We start from the raw sequence: 19,368 nt of genomic DNA, 5'->3' as shown, positions 1-19,368 counted from the left end.
ATGGTCCCATATTTTTACTTGTACATATGCTCTCTTTTACCCAAAGGTTTAGGGGTCTGTGGTGCTCTGAGGAATTTTATGGACTGATCTGGGTATGAATTAATTTGTGTTGCTATAGAGGCTGGATATGAGCTACAGAAGTGAGTGGCCAAAGATGTCTGCAGTCATCAGAAGTCGTCATAGTGGTCTGGGTCTGGGTGGAGAAGAAAAAGAGGGGGAAATAGAAGCAATCACCTATGAGTCACTAGATTTACAGAGGACTTGTCACTTCTCCAGACATGTCTGATATGGTAACTCCTTGGATGATCTATGAGAACAATTCTTGAGCCTCTTCACTTGGAACCCTTGACGTTTCTCCGTTATTCCTCCTGGGAATATATGAGTAACACCAGGGCTGCGGGGAGACTTTTTAAAGATGCAATTAATAGATTTCAACTACGTGTAGCTTCAAAGTTTAGATCTGTTAACTGCATCAAAAAAGTCTCCATGCATCCCGGTGTTATTCCTACAGTTTGGGTGGAATAACAGAGAAATGGCGCAATGTAGAGAATTGTCACTTCACAGAAAATACCAGTACTTCTTATGTCAGCAGAGCGGACCGGTCCTCTCATCATGGAGTGTGCAGTATTCTCTTGTGTGTAGACCTATATGGTCACTGGATGGCGGTATGGTTGGTGTTTGTATAGTAGTGGCATGCTCCTGACTGTGATGGAAAGGTTTACATATTTAAGGGAGTGATACTAAATAAAGCAAAGTTTGCCGCTGGGTACATTGATCGCTATCTTCCCATGATATGGGGTTGGTGGTGATATTGCATGTGGGCCGGTGGGGTTTGTGTGCTCTGGCCTGCACTATAACCAGCCATTCTTCACAGCTGAATTACTGAGCCGCGCTCTTTGGTTTCCATCTTTTTCTGACACTAAATGTTTAGTATTCACATGCAGTCGTGTGACGAAGACGACCGTTGATGTCCCCGCGAGTAACTCACCTCTCCTATCATTTCTACAAGCAGTTCTAAGGCTCGAGGATCATGTACCAAAGAATCGGTGTAGAAGGTCCCAAGGTACTTCCGAGGGGGCACCGTACTGCGAATGGCACACAGATCAGGGCGCACATTGAAGCCATGATCAATGCGACCAACTGTGAATGGGAAGGCTCCGCCTACAACAAGCAAAAATGCATTAGAACCATTTTCTAATGGTGGTCTTAATAATTTTGTCACAACCACTAGTGAACGTCTACCTGCTATTTAATATCTTCAGCACTATTTATAGGGTGGCCTCGCTTGGTTATAGTGCCTCCCTCCGGGGCCTCGCTTGGTTATAGTGAACGCTCCATGGCCTCGCTTGGTTATAGTGAACCCTCCATGGCCTCGCTTGGTTATAGTGAACCCTCCATGGCCTCGCTTGGTTATAGTGAACCCTCCATGGCCTCGCTTGGTTATAGTGAACCCTCCATGGCCTCGCTTGGTTATAGTGAACCCTCCATGGCCTCGCTTGGTTATAGTGAACCCTCCATGGCCTCGCTTGGATATAGTGAACCCTCCATGGCCTCGCTTGGATATAGTGAACCCTCCATGGCCTCGCTTGGATATAGTGAACCCTCCATGGCCTCGCTTGGATATAGTGAACCCTCCATGGCCTCGCTTGGTTATAGTGAACCCTCCATGGCCTCGCTTGGTTATAGTGAACCCTCCATGGCCTCGCTTGGTTATAGTGAACCCTCCATGGCCTCGCTTGGTTATAGTGAACCCTCCATGGCCTCGCTTGGTTATAGTGAACCCTCCATGGCCTCGCTTGGTTATAGTGAACCCTCCATGGCCTCGCTTGGTTATAGTGAACCCTCCATGGCCTCGCTTGGTTATAGTGAACCCTCCATGGCATCGCTTGGTTATAGTGAACCCTCCATGGCCTCGCTTGGTTATAGTGAACCCTCCATGGCCTCGTTTGGTTATAGTGAACCCTCCATGGCCTCACTTGGTTATAGTGAACCCTCCATGGCCTCACTTTGTTATAGTGCCCTTTCCATGGCCTTGCTTGGTTATAGTGCCCCCTACATGGCCTCACTTGGTTATAGTGAACCCTCCATGGCCTCGCTTGGTTATAGTGAACCCTCCATGGCCTCGCTTGGTTATAGTGAACCCTCCATGACCTCGCTTGGTTATAGTGCCCCCTACATGGCCTTGCTTGGTTATCGTGTCCCCTCCATGGCCTTGCTTGGTTATAGTGTCCCCTCCATGGCCTTGCTTGGTTATAGTGTCCCCTCCATGGCCTTGCTTGGTTATAGTGTCCCCTCCATGGCCTTGCTTGCTTATAGTGCCCCCTCCATGGCCCCACTTTGTTATAGTGTCCCTTCCATGGCCCTGCTTCGTTATAGTGTCCCCTTTGTGGCCCCAGCTTGGTTACGCTGCTTCATCACATACACTAGCAGTGCCATAGCATCTGCTGCAGGACATGAGAAGAAGTCATGAAGACCAATGCTTAGCACTAAGGTGTGTAATGAAGATACTAATGTTTTACTTCTGCTGCTAGACTGTAGCAGGGAGGTAGTTTGGGACCCTTTGCGTGTGTCTTAGGATGCCCAAGTGGCCCCTAAAATCTAGAATTGTCCAGCCTGATTGAGGATGGTTGGGAGGGGTGTACAGTAGGTAGCAGTGTTACCTGCATCACCATCTTACAGAACGGCAGGGGACTCAACCCGCAGCCCTCATGCCGTAGCAAAACTACAACTCTCATCATACCCCGACAGCCTATTAAAACATTGTCAGACTTCCATAGAAAAAGGGAGAATTTGTGTAAGCAGGTGACCTACCTCCGTGAGCAAAGCAGACTCTGAGTTTTGGGAACTTCTCGAATATCCCACCCATGATCATGCAGCATATAGCAGTTGTGGTCTCGGTTGGCATTCCTAACACAAAGCAGCACAGGAGGGGGTTATTATATTGGAAAGGCTGTCTAGCACCACAAGTGTCAACAGGTCGTGTGTGGTATTACTGCTCAGATCCATTCACTTCAGTGGAGCTGAGCTGCAATACCGTATACAGCCTGTGAACACGATTGGCGCTGTTTCTGAAAGAAAGCCGCCATGTTTTCCTAATCTCGGACAAATTCCTATAATCCGTCATTCCTAGCAGTCTGTACAAGTCTCATAAGCTTCTTCAGACCCAGAAGATGTGGTGCAGCGCTGCACTGGGGTACCTTATGCCTCTCCTGAAGGCCGGCTGCACATGAACTGATTTGCTTTGTGGAATCCGCGGTTGGCGTCCGCACCACGAATCCGCAGCAAATGGCGTTCGTTAAATGCTATTGAACATCACTTCCTCCTGCACACTTGCGGAATCGAATTGCGATTTCCGCTAGCGGAGAAAAAAATCGCAGCGTACTCTATTTCTGCGTGGTGTCCGCATGGACGGCTTCCATTGACATCACTAAAAGCCATTCGACCCGCAGCCCTTCCACAATAGACATTATGGAAAGGTCGCAGATTCCTCGTGATCACCCAGTGACGGAGCGGGAAAAAGAAACATTTCCTAGAAAAAATCTGTGCTGCGCACGTCAGACGGCGGCTCGCCATGACCATCCGCAGTACAAATTACGAGAAGAGTGACAGGTAGGTGCGGATGCTGGCCGGGCACAGGGACGGGCTCCTGCATGCACTCCGACCCGCTCATGTGCAGCCGACCTAAGTTCACAGCCAAAGCTTCAGGTTTTCTTGATAGTCCATGAGTGCAGAGGATGCAGTTGCACCCTGGCCCTGGAGCCTTGGGGGCCCATGAGGTCTCTCCTCCCCAGTACTATGAATGAAGCCTTCTAGTTTGGGCTGGTCTGTATCTGGGCCAAGGTAAGGGGGCACATCCCAACCCTGAACTATGGAATAAATCCTCCACGGTGCCACCTATTGAAAGGCAGCATTCCTTAAAGCCATATATTTGCATATTACCCAGAGGAGCGGGCATGGCCACTTGAGTCTCCTCACTTAGTTTATAGTATATAGTTGCTCTCCCTAAGGAGAAAAGATAGCGTTTCTGAACCCTGAACTAGTGATGCCACGTGATGCCCTCTGGTTCTGCTAGTTACTGACAGCGCTACCGCCGGCGGGAGCTCTTTCTGCCACGTGTCTGCAGATGCGCCAGCTACACAGATGGCGTACGGTTGCTACTATTCAACTGCAGCCACCATCACACCCAGACATAGGAAAGACGCGTGACGGACGGAGAGACTCTACAACACCTTCTGTTATTTGTCCTGCCAAGTGACTGGCACCACTATGTACCACGAGGCATGATGGCGCTCACCCGGCACCCACCAGTCAACAATCACAAATACTGACCCACCAGCCAGGGGAACCAATACTTTGACATCCTGCCATCCATCTGCATGTCCCAGGGGTGGACAAAAATACAGCAATTTAATTCTTCTGCAGCCTGAAAGAGATGAGGATATAATAATTATATAATAGTCTTTATTTGTACGGCGCCAACTTATTCCGCAGCGCTTTACCCGTCAGAAGCATCAAAACAGGTGATTTGCAAATTTTCCATAAGTAGCACTTTTTGCCACTAGATGTCGCTGTTGCTATGTGGAGAAATACGCGAGAGGTGATGCCATGTTCTCTGACACCTGCAGGTAGAACAGCGGTACTGCAACATATGGAATGTGCTGGGCTGCGAAGTTACAGATGAAAGTGGATCGGATCTCCCAGGGTAAACAGATTTGTGTTGCTTCAGTCTCTGGCTAAGGCCTCCTTCACACGGGCGACATGGCATCGCTGCGAAAAAAATCACAGTGATATCGCATCGCTGCACCATGCGATATCACTGCGTCTTCGTGCGGCAATACCGCGATTTTGTAGCTCTACAAAGTCGCACGTGACGCTACAAAGTCGTGCGACTTTGTAGCATCATATGCGAGGATTTTCGGGGGGCGGCTTGTAATATAAGCCCTACCCCGAAAATAAGCTGTAACTAAAGGAGGGGGAAAAAAAGTATACATCACCTCTCCCGCGCTGTCCGGGCCGCCGCCTTCTCCCCAGGTCCCGGCACTGATCCCCGGCCAGAAGAGAAGAAGATCAGTGTCGGGACCCGGGGAGAAGCTGCGGCGGGCTGACAGCGTGGGAGAGCTGATGTATGGGTGCTTTTTGTCCTGCAGTTAGGGCTTATAGCATCTGCTACTGTCAAAGTTGCATCGCATCGCATGCAAACCGCGTTTTCATGCGATGCAACAGAGAGGAAGGCTTCATAGGCAAACCAGGGCTACGAAACCTCACGAGCCGCGGGCATATCGCCGGACCCGCAAGGTTTTTGTGTCGGGTTGTTGCAGGCTACAAAACATCTCATGTGTGAAGGAACCCGTAGGAAACCATGGGCTTCACATACATGGGATTTGTAGCATTGTAGCAACGTGACAAAATGGGAAGGAGGCCTAAAGCTTTGGGACTCGCCGATCATTAAAGGTGTTACCCTAAAGAAGCTTGTGCGGCTGGACAACCCCTTTCCTAAATGCAGAACAGCTAAGGCGGTGGGTCTGGGAGCTGAGACCACCCTGAAAACGGCGGCACAGTGGTCCATGTCTCCGACAACGATGGGTGGCATTGAGGGGTCTGTCCCGGTGACATGCATGCACCCAGAATGCAATGCAGTAGGATCGCTGCGCTACAGTCTGTCAGCAAGCTGTTGAGTGTTTCTAATGGCACCCAACACCTAGATTGATGTTCCTGTGTGTCTGTAGCTGGAAGGACTACTTACCGCGAACACCGGGAAGAGTTCTGGGGAGTCCAGATCCCACTCATTTATATGGGAGCCGATCTGAACCCCTGGGAAGCCCAGGTCCTTCACGCACCGATGCATCTCTTGCACCGCCAGCTCCGGACTCTGCAGCGGGAGCGTTCCAAGACCCACAAATCGCTTTGGATACTTTCTGACCACGGCTGCCAAGTCATCATTAAGGAAGCGGGACAAGTCTTGGGTGTCCTGAGGCTTGGCCTGGTAGGAGGGATCACAAAGTGCCCTGAAACTGACGTCCTTCTTCATAAAGCCTATGGCATGACATTACTTGCTAAGAAAGGCTGTTTTCATAAAGGTCCAGTAGGTGGGTGCAATATGGCACTAGAGGTATCTGGTTGTAGGCTACTGATGGCTCACTCAGCAGGGCAGGCCATCAATAGTAGACTGGGAGGGGTCTGCCACCCGGGACTGCCATTGTTCAGCTGTTTGCCAGTCCAGGGCAGGATTCTCTATAGCTGTGCACTTAGCTTACTTCTGCAGTGGCCAGGCTTGGTATTGCAGGTTATTCACACCTGTAATACCAAAGCTGTCCACTGCAGTCGCAACGGAGCTCTCTGCTTCCTGCAGAAATCAGCTCAGTAAGCAGGAGCACCACCATAGAGAATCTACCATAGAGATCTACTGCCAATAACTTACAACTGGGCAACCCTTTTTTTTAAAGGGGTTTTCTAGTTTTGTGTCAATAAAGGAATTTTCCTATATATTTTCAAGATGTCTGCTGTCAGTCATTGAGCGTGGAAGTCAACAATGACGTTTCCTATTAACTTACAGCAATCAGAGATCTTGAAAAAGTGAGAAATTGATACACAGAATTCAATAAGGTTTTGCTTCAAACCACAAATAATCTTTAATTGCTGATACCAATAAAAGCCTTTAGGCGATCGTAAGGTGCGGATTATCAAGCCACAATGTCCTCCATCGCTGGTGCGGCCCGTTGTACATCCGGCTCCTTCACACTGGCTGAGAACGATTGAGCGATCGCTGCCGGTGAGGAGGTTTATGCCTGCAGTTACTGCCAACGAGTCCTGCTCTCTTGCTCCCCCGCAGTGCGGCTCATCAGTTGGTCGGTGGGGTCCGCGGCTGGCGGTGCGTATGAAGCAGACAGTGCGGCACGCCTTGGTAATGCCTCTACTGTTGGACTCCATGTGGACAGAGCTGCCGGCTCCGTAAACAGCGCCAGCCGCCAGGAGAGAGGCTTATCGGCGGACCCCGTGACCAGTAGAGGTGGGCAACGGATTGTGCTGAACAGGACTTACCCAATAGCTGAACATCACCGGGACAGTGGACAGAATCTGCACATCCACCCCTGGGAAAAAGAGAAAGCCCAGTTTTATTGGCAGCCGCATCCTAAAGACGCCCAGCGAGTAATTCCCCCAGCGGTGGAAGTAAAGTGTGGGCCAACGTCTCGCAATACACTGGTCACATCTGGCGTAACCTCGGTGCGCTGGACTGACATCGATGCAAGCTATGAGCGGACATGGGCCTCAGACAGAATTTACGCTAGTTTCTGGCATTAAACGCAGTAAATCCGATGGCCACGCCCATCTATGACGAGCCCCACCCAGTCGTTTGGGAGACGGCCGTGACCAGGGCCAAAAGTTGTAAATTTTAGCATGAACCACAATTTGTGACTTTTGTACAACAGAAATGTAGAAGACTGGAAACATCCAAGACACCCGAGACAAGCGTCACCTGAGCGGTCCATCTCCCGTAACCGCACCTCCGGATCCCAACAATTGGACTGAACGACCCTGAAAACGGTTCCATCCTTCATCATGTTCGCCTCTGCCTGCAGGGGGAAGTAGAGTGCAGGCATCAGTAAAGCCGCCATGGAGGTAAATGCGCATGTTACTGTGTTTTAGGCAGCGCAATACTTGGTGAACAGAGGTAATAAAAACAAATGGCTTTCCATTCATCCACTCATACTTGCGTACAGTTATTGCATCTGTCCCGTCGCAGTATGCTCCATTTTATTGCCTATTGTTCTCTATGGGCACGTACGCTACACCACAAGATCCGCTATGTTGCTATTGTGACAACACGGGGGTTAAAGAGCACCACGGGGGTTACATATCACGCCAAACGGTCACTTTCCTTCTTGTTTGGTTTATTCATACAATCTTTAACAGAAACATAGATGACCGGGTCTCCAGAGCAATAATAAACGTTTGCAACAACGAAGTCTCTTTTCAAGTTTAACCCTCCACAGTCCGTAGGCGAAGCAAGTAAATCCTCAGCTGACGAAAGTACAAGTCCATAGGTTTGCACAGACCCGTGGATGTCCAGAGCGCAGCTGGTCCTTAAGTCTTTAGTGCCTTCAGACCCTTAGTGCAAGGGCAGGTGTACCCCAGGGGTCCTGCTGGAACCGTGTAGTTCCTGGTCCATAATGTCTCTTTGCTCACCAGAGGAGTTTTCTTTAACCAGCAGTCTGGTTCTCCCAGACACACACCTCTCCTAGGTGTTGAGGTGAGGGGCGTCTCCCTGTCAACCTCTGGCCTTCTCAGCCACACACTCGGGCTAACAGTCCTCCAGCTCCACTGAGTTGTCTTCCTGGCTCTCTCAGCCAAACACTCTCCCACTTCCACAGGAACAAGCCTTTTTATCTCACTGGCCACACCTGTGGGTGTTTTCCCTCTTGCCTCAGGCGCCAGACTGATTGTCTGTTGCCCCCTACAGGCCATCCTCTGTAGCGCACCCCCTACACTATGAAACCTGCTAATGAATTTAAAAAAAAACAGGAAGATCATCTTTAGAGATGAGCGAGCGCCAAAATGCTCGGGTGCTCGTTGCTCGAGTTGAGCTTTCCGCGATGCTCGAGGGTTTGTTTCGAGTAACGAACCCCATTGAAGTCAATGGGCGACCCGAGCATTTTTGTATATCGCCAATGCTTGCTAAGGTTTTCATTTGTGAAAATCAGGAAAACCCAAGAAAGTGATGGAAACGACACAGAAACGGATAGGGCAGGCGAGGGGCAACATGCTGGGCTGCATTTCAGGTTCCCAGGTCCCACTATTCAGCCACAATAGCGGCAAGAGTGGGCCCCCCCCTCCCAACAATTTTTACTTCTGAAAAACCCTCATTAGTACGGCATACCTTAGCTAAGCACCACACTACCTCCAACTAAGCACAATCACTGCCTGCATGACACTCCGCTGCCACTTCTCCTGGGTTACATGCTGCCCAACCCCCCTGCACAACCCAGTGTCCACAGCGCACACCAAAGTGTCCCTGCGCAGCCTTCAGCTGCCCTCATGCCACACGCTGGCCTCATAGCCACACCACCCTCATGTCTATTTATAAGTGCGTCTGCCATGAGGAGGAACCGGAGGCACACGCTGCAGAGGGTTGGCAGGGCCAGGCAGCGACCCTCTTTAAAAGGGGCGGGGCGATAGCCCACAATGCTGTACAGAAGCAATGAGACATCCAATCCTGTGCCACCTCCATTAGGAGCTGCAAACGTGGGCATAGCAATGGGAAACCCATGTGCCACACACTATTCATTCTGTCAAGGTGTCTGCATGCCCCAGTCAGACTGGGGCTTTTTATAAATAGCCACAGGCAGGTACAACTCCGCAATGGGAATTCCGTGTGCACCCACAGCATGGGTGGCTCCCTGGAACCCACCGGCGGTACATAAATAAATCCCATTGCAGTGCCCAGCACAGCTGAGGTAGCGTCAGGTTTAATGCAGGTGGGCTTCGGCCCACACTGCATCCCCCAGTCAGACTGGGGTTCTTTAGAAGTGGACACATGGAGTTGCAACTCCGTGTGGACCGACGGCATGGGTGGGTCCCAGGAAGCCACCAGCGGTACATAAATATATCCCATAGCAGTGCCCTGGACAGCAAAGCTAATGTCAGATTAAATGCAGGTGGTCTTCGGCGGTACATAAATGTATCCCATTGCAGTGCCCTGGACAGCAGCGCTAACGTCAGATTAAATACAGGTGGGCTTCGGCCCACACTGCATGCCCCAGTCAGAGTGGTAATATGTACCTTAACAGTAACCACGTTGGTGGGAATGTGGTGGCGACTGCGGCCCTAGTAGCGCGGTTTTATTTAGTTGGTTTTCGGAATGTGGCCAGGATTAAGTGGACCGCGGCGGGGGGATGGTGGGGGGGCTCTCTTGTTATGTCGGTAAAGGTGAAATTCTTGGACTGCCACCAGACGGACCGATGCAAGGGTATTTGCCAAGAATGTTTTCATTGTTGGAGGAGGAGGGGGATGTTTTTGAGGCACTACGTGTCCTCTCCACGTGTCCGTGGTTATATGCACCTTAACAGTAACCGCGTTGGTGGGAAATGGCCTTTGGGAAGCCTCCGTTTCCACACCCCAGTGACAAAGCATTAGCAGCGGTATAGGCAGATCCCAGAATTAGTAACATTTTAGCGGTAGCATTAGGGACAGGCCCCAGTAACATATCACTAGCAGCAGTATAGGGGGAGCACAGTATTAGTTCCATTTCAGTAGTAGTAGCAGTCAAGACAGGCCCCAGTAACATTCCCGTTGCAGCAGTTTAGGAAGATAACAGTCTCTTTCACATTTCAGTAGTTGCAGTATAGATAAGGCCCCAGTTACATTTACGTAGCAAAAGTGTAGGCCAACCCCACACACCTTGCTGTACCATGAGTGCAGGCGAAGCCCATAAAAATTACTAGGATTACACTGTAGGCGAGGGCCCAAAAGAATTGGTGTACCAACAGTACTAATGTACCTCAGAAAAATTGAGCATGCCCAACCAAGAGAGCAGGTGAAACCCATTAATCGCTTTGGTTACTGTGGCTTAATTGGTAACTAGGCCTGGAGGCAGCCCAGTTAAAATAAAAATTGGTTCAAGTTAAAGTTCCAACGCTTTAATGAGCATTGAAACGTATAAAAATTGTTTACAAAAATTATATGAGTGAGCCTTGTGGGCCTAAGAAAAATTGCCCGTTCGGCGTGATTACGTGAGGTTTCAGGAGGAGGAGCAGGAGGAGGAGGAGGAATATTATACACAGATTGATGAAGCTAAAAGGTCCCCGTTTTTTATGGTGATAGAGAACGATGCTTCCATCCGCGGGTGCAGCCTACGTATTGTTTAGGTATCGCTGCTGTCCGCTGGTGGAGAAGAGAAGTCTGGGGAAATCCAGCCTTTGTTCTTCTTGATGAGTGTAAGCCTGTCGGCACTGTCGGTTGACAGGTGGGTACGCTTATCTGTGATGATTCCCCCAGCCGCACTAAACACCCTCTCTGACAAGACGCTAGCCGCAGGACAAGCAAGCACCTCCAGGGCATACAGCGCGAGTTCAGGCCACGTGTCCAGCTTCGACACCCAGTAGTTGTAGGGGGCAGAGGCGTCACGGAGGACTGTCGTGCGATCGGCTACGTACTCCCTCACCATCCTTTTATAGTGCTCCCGCCGACTCAGCCTTAACTGGGGAGCGGTGACACAGTCTTGCTGGGGAGCCATAAAGCTGGCAAAGGCCTTGGAGAGTGTTCCCCTGCCTGCGCTGTACATGCTGGCTGATCTCCGCGCCTCCCCTGCTACCTGGCCCTCGGAACTGCGCCTTCTGCCACTAGCGCTGTTGGTTGGGAATTTTACCATCAGTTTGTCCGCCAGGGTCCTGTGGTATAGCATCATTCTGGAATCCCTTTCCTCTTCGGGTATGAGAGTGGAAAGGTTCTCCTTATACCGTGGGTCGAGCAGTGTGTACACCCAGTAATCCGTAGTGGCTAGAATGCATGTTACGCGAGGGTCACGAGAAAGGCATCCTAACATGAAGTCCGCCACGTGTGCCAGGGTACCTGTACGCAACACATGGCTGTCCTCACTAGGAAGATCACTTTCAGGATCCTCCTCCTCCTCCTCCTCAGGCCATACACGCTGAAAGGATGACAGGCAAGCAGCATGGGCACCCTCAGCAGTGGGCCAAGCTGTCTCTTCCCCCTCCTCCTCATGCTCCTCCTCCTCCTCGTCCTCAACATGCTGAGATATAGACATGAGGGTGCTCTGACTATCCAGCGACATACTGTTTTCCCCCGCCTCCGTTTCCGAGCGCAAAGTGTCTGCCTTTATGCTTTGCAGGGGACTTCTCAAGAGGCATAGCAGAGGAATGGTGACGCTAATGATTGCAGCATCGCCGCTCACCATCTGGGTAGACTCCTCAAAGTTTCCAAGGACCTGGCAGATGTCTGCCAACCAGGCCCACTCTTCTGTAAAGAATTGAGGAGGCTGACTCCCACTGCGCCGCCCATGTTGGAGTTGGTATTCCACTATAGCTCTACGCTGCTCATAGAGCCTGTCCAACATGTGGAGCGTAGAGTTCCACCGAGTGGGCACTTCGCACAGCAGTCGGTGCACTGGCAGATTAAACCAATGTTGCAGGGTGCGCAGGGTGGCAGCGTCCATCTTGGACTTGCGGAAATGTGCGCTGAGCCGGCGCACCTTTCCGAGCAGGTTTGACAAGCGTGGGTAGTATTCAGAAAGCGCTGAACCACCAAATTAAAGATGTGGGCCAGGCATGGCACGTGCGTGAGGCTGCCGAGCTGCAGAGCCGCCACCAGGTTACGGCCGTCGTCACACACGACCATGCCCGGTTGGAGGCTCAGCGGCGAAAGTCAGCGGTCGGTCTGCTCTGTCAGACCCTGCAGCAGTTCGTGGGCCGTGTGCCTCTTCTCTCCTAAGCTGAGTAGTTTCAGCACGGCCTGCTGGCGCTTGGCCACCGCTGTGTTGCCACCCTGCGCGACACCGACTGCTGGCGACGTGCTGCTGCTGACACATCTTGATTGCGAGACAGAGGTTGCGTAGGAGGAGGAGGAGGGTGGTTTAGTGGAGGAAGCATACACCGCCGCAGATACCACCACCGAGCTGGGGCCCGCAATTCTGGGGGTGGGTAGGACGTGAGCGGTCCCAGGCTCTGACTCGGTCCCAGCCTCCACTAAATTCACCCAATGTGCCGTCAGGGAGATATAGTGGCCCTGCCCGCCTGTGCTTGTCCACGTGTCCGTTGTTAAGTGGACCTTGCCAGTAACCGTGTTGGTGAGGGCGCGTACAATGTTGCGGGAGACGTGGTCGTGCAGGGCTGGGACGGCACATCGGGAAAAGTAGTGGCGACTGGGAACCGAGTAGCGCGGGGCCGCCGCCGCCATCATGTTTTTGAAAGCCTCCGTTTCCACAAGCCTATACGGCAGCATCTCCAGGCTGATCAATTTCGGTATGTGCACGTTTAACGCTTGAGCGTGCGGGTGCGTGGCGGCGTACTTGCGCTTGCGCTCAAACAGTTGCGCTAGCGACGGCTGGACGCTGCGCTGAGAGACATTGCTGGATGGGGCCGAGGACAGCGGAGGTGAGGGTGTGGGTGCAGGCCGGGAGACGGTCGTGCCTGTGTCCTGAGAGGGGGGTTGGATCTCAGTGGCAGGTTGGGGCACAGGGGGAGAGGCAGTGGTGCAAACCGGAGGCGGTGAACGCCCTTCGTCCCACGTTGTGGGGTGCTTGGCCATCATATGCCTGCGCATGCTGGTGGTGGTGAGGCTGGTGGTGGTGGCTCCCCGGCTGATCTTGGCGCGACAAACCTTGCACACCACAGTTCGTCGGTCGTCTGCACTCTCAGTGAAAAACTGCCAGACCTTTGAGCACCTCGGCCTCTGCAGGGTGGCATGGCGCGAGGGGGCGCTTTGGGAAACAGTTGGTGGATTATTCGGTCTGGCCCTGCCTCTACCCCTGGCCACCGCACTGCCTCTTCCAACCTGCCCTGCTGCTGCACTTGCCTCCCCCTCTGAAAACCTGTCCTCAGTAGGCTTAGCAAACCAGGTGGGGTCAGTCACCTCATCGTCCAGCTGCTCTTCCTCCGAATCCTCTGTGCGCTCCTACCTCGGACTTACTGCCCTTAGTACTACCTCACTGATAGACAACTGTGTCTCATCGTCATCATCCTCCTCACCCACTGAAAGGTCTTGAGACAGTTGCCGGAAGTCCCCAGCCTCATCCCCCGGACCCCGGGAACTTTTCAAAGGTTGGGCATCGGTCACGACAAACTCCTCTAGTGGGAGAGGAACCATTGCTGCCCATTCTGGGCAGGGGCCTGAGAACAGTTTCTCGGAGTCTGCCTGCTCCTCAGAATATGTCATTTTCATGGAGTGAGGAGGCTGGGAGGAAGGAGGAGCAGCAGCCAGAGGATTCAGAGTTGCAGCAGTGGACGGCGTAGAAGTCTGGGTGGTCGATAGATTGCTGGATGCACTTTCTGCCATCCACGACAGGACCTGCTCACACTGCTCATTTTCTAATAAAGGTGGACCACCATCTACGACAGGACCTGCTCACACTGCTCATTTTCTACCGCGTGGACCCAAAAATTGTGAGATGAATCTGGGGACCCCAGAAACGTGCCTCTCTCCTAATCCCGCAGCAGTCGGCTGCGATACACCTGGATCAGGAGCTCGGCCTGTGCCCACACCCTGACTTGGGCCTCCGCGTCCTCGCCCGCGTCCACGTCCTCTAGGCCTACCCCTACCCCTCAGCATGCTGTATTACCAGTAGTGCAGAAACAGAACGCTGTAATTAAATGTGCCGCTTATTGGCCTGTGGTTGGAGGCTGACTTCGCTTACGGAACGCACAGCAGAGCCAGGAAACAATTTTGCGCAAGACTGTAGTGAGACGTAGGTGCGTATGACTGAGCTAGTGGAATTCACAGCGCAGAAGCAGTCAAGTGTCCAAAGGGCAGTGGTAGGCCTTAAGTATTTGGCTTCCCTTTTTTTAAATGGTGAGCTGAAACAGCAGACACTGTATGCAGCGTATATATTTTATACTCTTTCCCTCTGGCGCTATGACGGAGGTGATGTAACGGGTACAGCAGAGCCAGGAAACAATTTTGCGCACGCCTGCTGTAAGGCTTAGCTGCGTATTAATTAGGACTACTACCCCCAGCAGACACGCAGTAGACTGAAGACGGTCACAGGCAGCCCAAATATAGTATTTTTCCCCAATTTTTTTGAAAAAGCCGACTGCCTATATAGCCTGTATATCTCTTTCCCCTGTACCACTGTCCCTGCCTCACCAGTACTGGCCCTATACTCTGTACAATGACTGCAGACTGAGGACGCAATGCTCTGCACGCCCGATATAGAAAAAAAAAAAAATTTGCGCAACACTGCTAAAAGCAGCCTCAACAGTACTGCACACGGTCAGATGTGGCCGTAAGAAGGACCGTTGGTTCTTGAAGCCTAAAATAACTCCTAACGCTCTCCCTATAGCAGCTCCAGCATCAGCAGCACTTTCCCTGATCTCTGTCGGAATGCATCTGTGCCGAGCCGCGGGAGGGGCTGATTTATATACTCGGGTGACACCTGATCTCCCCAGCCACTCACAGCAGGGGGGTGGTATAGGGCTTGAACGTCGCAGGGGGAAGTTGTAATGCCTTCCCTGTCTTTCTATTGGCCAGAAAAGCGCGCTAACGTCTCAGAGATGAAAGTGAAAGTAACTTGAACACCGCGTGGTACTCGTCTCGAGTAACGAGCATCCCGAACACCCTAATACTCGAACGAGTATCAAGCTCGGACGAGTACGCTCGCTTATCTCTAATCATCTTCTGTTTTTTTTCCTGCAGGTACATAAATCCACGCAGAGGCAGGGGAAACGCAATAGCAACGCTGCAATGTTTACACAGTGTTTGACGCCCGTGTGAACCAGCCCTAAAACACAGGCTGTTGGGTCAAATTCTAAAAAGTTGAGTTTCCATCTCTCTGCTGCATGTTTTGGAACAGAGAAATAGAATTAAAATGGAAAGAAACGTTTCCATCTTTTCCAATTGATTTTGAAAGATTTTCAAAAATGGAAAGCAAATAGAAAAGTTTTGCTCGCTTCTGTTCGATTTCCGCTTTTTGGACACAGAAATGGCGCAGTCTGCCGTGCTACTTTTCTGTAAAAAAAGCCAGAAATCTATTAAATTGAAGCGACCACAACGCCATTCGCTTTCTTTTCTTTTTTTTTAAACCTGTTGAAATCAATAGGAAAAATGGAGCCGTTTATTTCCATTTGTACGTTCCAACAATGGAGCCGTAATGCAGGTGTGAGCGGGCAGTGCTGATCCTGAGCCGCTCTCACGCCATCACATTTCACAATCGCCATCCGCGTGGACGATCTGCGGTAAACCGTGGGCATTGAAAGGCACATAGTTTTACATTTTCCTTCACAATTGATTCTGTGAGTGGAAAAAAACCCCAGCATGCTCTACTTTAACGTGGATTCCACGCAGATGTCCTCCATTGATGTCAACGGAGGCGTGCGACCAGCAGCCCATAAGCAATTAACCTGCGTCATCGCTAAGAGACAGCGCAGGAAATACAAGCAGAAAAAAACCCTGAACGCCGCATGACCGCCTGCATGCCTCTGCGGTCATACACAATACAGTCACTTGACCAAATCTGGGATTGACAAGGCGACTGTTAGGTGGATTCACAACCGGCTGAGTGATCGTACTCAAAGAGTGGTCATAAATGGCTGCACATCCAAGTGGAAGAATGTATCAAGTGGGGCCACAAGGCTCTGTCCTGGGCCCAGTGTTGGTCAACATTGTTATAAATGATCTGGAGGAGGGAATTGTGGGAAAATGATCAGATTTGCAGACGACACAAAGCTAGGAGGGATAGCTAACACTAGGGAAGAGAGAGGATTCAAAAAGATCTAGAAAAGCTTGCACAGTGGGCTGCGACTAACAGAATGGTATTTAACAAGGAGAAATGCAAAGTCCTACATCTGGGCAAGAAAAATGAAGAAAGCACATACAGAATGGGAGGAATTGGGCTAAGCAGCAGCACATGTGAAAAAGACTTGGGTATACTACTAGATCATAGACTGAACATGAGCCAACAATGTGATGCAGCAGCCAAAAAGGCGAACACAGTTCTGGGATGTATTAAGAGAAGCATAGAGTCTAGATCACGTGAGGTCATTATCCCCCTCTACTCTTCCTTAGTCAGACCTCATCTGGAATACTGGGGCCAGTTCTGGGCACCCCACTTTAAAGAAGACATAGACAAACTGGAGCAAGCTCAGAGAAGAGTTACCAAGATGGTGAGCGGTCTGCAAATCATGTCCTATGAGGATCGGTTAAAGGATCTGGGAATGTTTAGCAGAAGAGAAGGCAGAGAGGAGACTTAATAGCCGTCTACAAATATCTGAAGGGCTGTCACAGTGCAGAGGGATCAGCCCTATTCACATCCGTACAAGGAAAGACTAGAAGCAATGGGAGGAAACTGAAAGGGAGGAGACACAGATTAGATATTAGACAGTGGGGGGGGGGGGGGGGGATCAATGAGCGGAACAGGTTACCACAGGAGGTGGGAGTTCTCCTTCAATGGAAGTGTTCAGAGGCCGGACAGACATCTGTGTGGGATGATTTAGTGATCCTGCACTGAGCAGGGGGTTGGACCCGATGACCCCGGAGGTCCCCATGACCCTGGGGGTCCCTTCCAACACCACTATTCTATGATTCTACCTTCCGTATGCCCAGCATGAGTTACATCTTATGGAAATTTTTAGAAAAGTAGGAAAGAGAACAAAAATACCAAATGTTAACAATAATAAGAATGCTAACACATCTGTACACAGCAAAGCTGCCACCCGATCCATTAAAGACTCATTTCACGGCTTATTGTCGTCTGTCACACCCCACTTAGTTGTTGGAGGTCTTCTTGCGATGCATTTGTGTCGGAGCGGCTGCCTGCACTTCTGACCTGCACTCCACTTTCCCATCTGTCCCCGGTGGTTCAGTGATAGTATATAGCCAGGACCCAGCTTTCGCATTCATGTGAAGGCATTTTAGCCTAAAGAGAGGTGTTTATAGAGCTGGGTACCCATCCATTAGGCTTCGCCTTGACGTGGCGGATGGGCCTACAGATTTGATCAGATCGTGTACTAAGAACCTTGTATTTTTATACAGTTTGTACTAAAATCTATAATGCAGAGGAATCGCATCCTTGTTACTGTCCATCTCCGGGGACGCGCACGCACACTCTCACACGCTAAAACTTCAGGTCCAGCTGAACCACACGGAAAGAGCACGCATCAAGCAATAACAATACCACCATAAATAACTAAACAGAACATACGAACAAAAAGGCTGAGGCCGGCTGCGCACCAACGGCTCGGATTCCCAACACACCTGTCTGTCTCTTTTCATCTGTACTACAGATAGTCGCGACGAACTGCCCTCGGTCACGCCCAGTACAGGTTTTTTTCCCCGCACCGTCGCTAGGTGATGATGAGTAATCCACGACCTGCCTGCAAAGTTCATTTGAGACCCGCCATGGGTCAGACCGCTTCCATCGACTTCAATGGAAGCCATTCGTGCCGGACAGCACACGAAAACAGGGCATGCTGCAATTTTTCCCGCTTGCAGAATTCGTATCCATTTCCACGAGTGTGAAGAAAAAAGCCATTCGACGGCACGTACCTGTCAGTGCACGCTCTGTGCTGCGGATCCTCCGTGCGGACGCCGACTCCGGAGTCTGCAGTAAAAATCTGGTCTTATGAGGCCGGCCTAAGCCAAGAGGCGCAGAACCAAACTACCTATAATGTGTATATAGGAAGATCAGAATCAAATAGTGAGAAGGTTACTCACCCGGCACTTGGTGGGTTAACCCTGGCGAGGGATATCCCACCGGCACCCTACATCCTGGTTAGCATGTAGAGATGTCCTTTGTCTCCAATCCAGTGGTGTCTGGAGAGAATAATATCCATCCAATAACAATGTATCCTTCATCCACACGCACCGACACAGATATTCCGCCATTTTCATGAATGTGTCCTTCTATATTAGGTCACATTTTATATTCCACTTATCTAATGAATGTAGATTATATGTTATAATGCTCTGGCTGCAGCACATGATGGACGCCCACATGGGAGGGTTTTATTTAAATGCCTGTCATTGTTGTATTTTGGATGTATGCTTGACAAAGGCACATTTGTTTTAAGTGCCGAAACGCGTAGCATTAGGAATAAGATTCTATGGCACTGCACGCATGTACTAGTGCTACTTGTGGCCCCGAGCAGCGCGGCGCCATGTTTTACTATAAGTTACTTTTTCTTTTAATTTTAGCATTTCTTTTGGATCCCCAAAGCAGCCGGGGGCCATGCCCACTCCACCATTCCATGCCCAGAGTCCAATGTTCAGGATGTGCCAGGCTACAGCTAAAAGCATGAATCCCACTCCCCCCAACTCCCCACCCAACCTACCTACCACCCCAAACTGGAATATATAAATATAAACAAACACATAAAAAACTCCAATAACCAACATACATAATATATACTATATACAGAACCCGAAAGCCTAAGGTCAGCTCTCCTGCAGCCCTACTTCATTCCATTTTGCCCAAATCAAAACAAAAAGCTTCATGGTGCCCTCACAGCCCCCCACCGGGATTGGAGGTGATAAGCCGGGCACAGACATCACAATGTACTATCCCTTGAATTAAAAAAAAAATAAGGTCTAGACTGTCCTTAGTCTGCCCCTCAGTCTGACCCTTCATAGAAACTGTCCCTGCCCTATCCCTCCTCTCCCCCCTACCCTGTCCCTCCTCTCTACCCCTACCCTGTCCCTTCTCTC

General features: G+C 50.7%; 1 protein-coding gene across 3 annotated transcripts in view; it reads right to left on the bottom strand.

Annotated features, from left to right (window-relative positions):
• The window catches only part of ACMSD (aminocarboxymuconate semialdehyde decarboxylase), a 110,608-nt gene that overhangs the window by 41,905 nt on the left and 49,335 nt on the right, over window positions 1–19,368 (bottom strand). For all 3 annotated transcript variants that reach the window (XM_066577327.1, XM_066577328.1, XM_066577329.1), the window contains exons 3-8: window positions 7,475–7,571; window positions 7,039–7,088; window positions 5,744–5,980; window positions 4,330–4,423; window positions 2,812–2,907; window positions 989–1,161 (exon numbers count right to left, since the gene is read on the bottom strand). In XM_066577327.1, coding sequence (XP_066433424.1) covers window positions 989–1,161; window positions 2,812–2,907; window positions 4,330–4,423; window positions 5,744–5,980; window positions 7,039–7,088; window positions 7,475–7,571 — 747 coding nt within the window. The remainder of the gene's footprint in view (window positions 1–988; window positions 1,162–2,811; window positions 2,908–4,329; window positions 4,424–5,743; window positions 5,981–7,038; window positions 7,089–7,474; window positions 7,572–19,368) is intronic.

The sequence above is a fragment of the Eleutherodactylus coqui genome, chromosome 8, assembly GCF_035609145.1.
Source record: "Eleutherodactylus coqui strain aEleCoq1 chromosome 8, aEleCoq1.hap1, whole genome shotgun sequence".
Lineage (NCBI taxonomy): Eukaryota > Metazoa > Chordata > Amphibia > Anura > Eleutherodactylidae > Eleutherodactylus > Eleutherodactylus coqui.
This window is presented reverse-complemented; position numbering and strand designations above follow the sequence as displayed.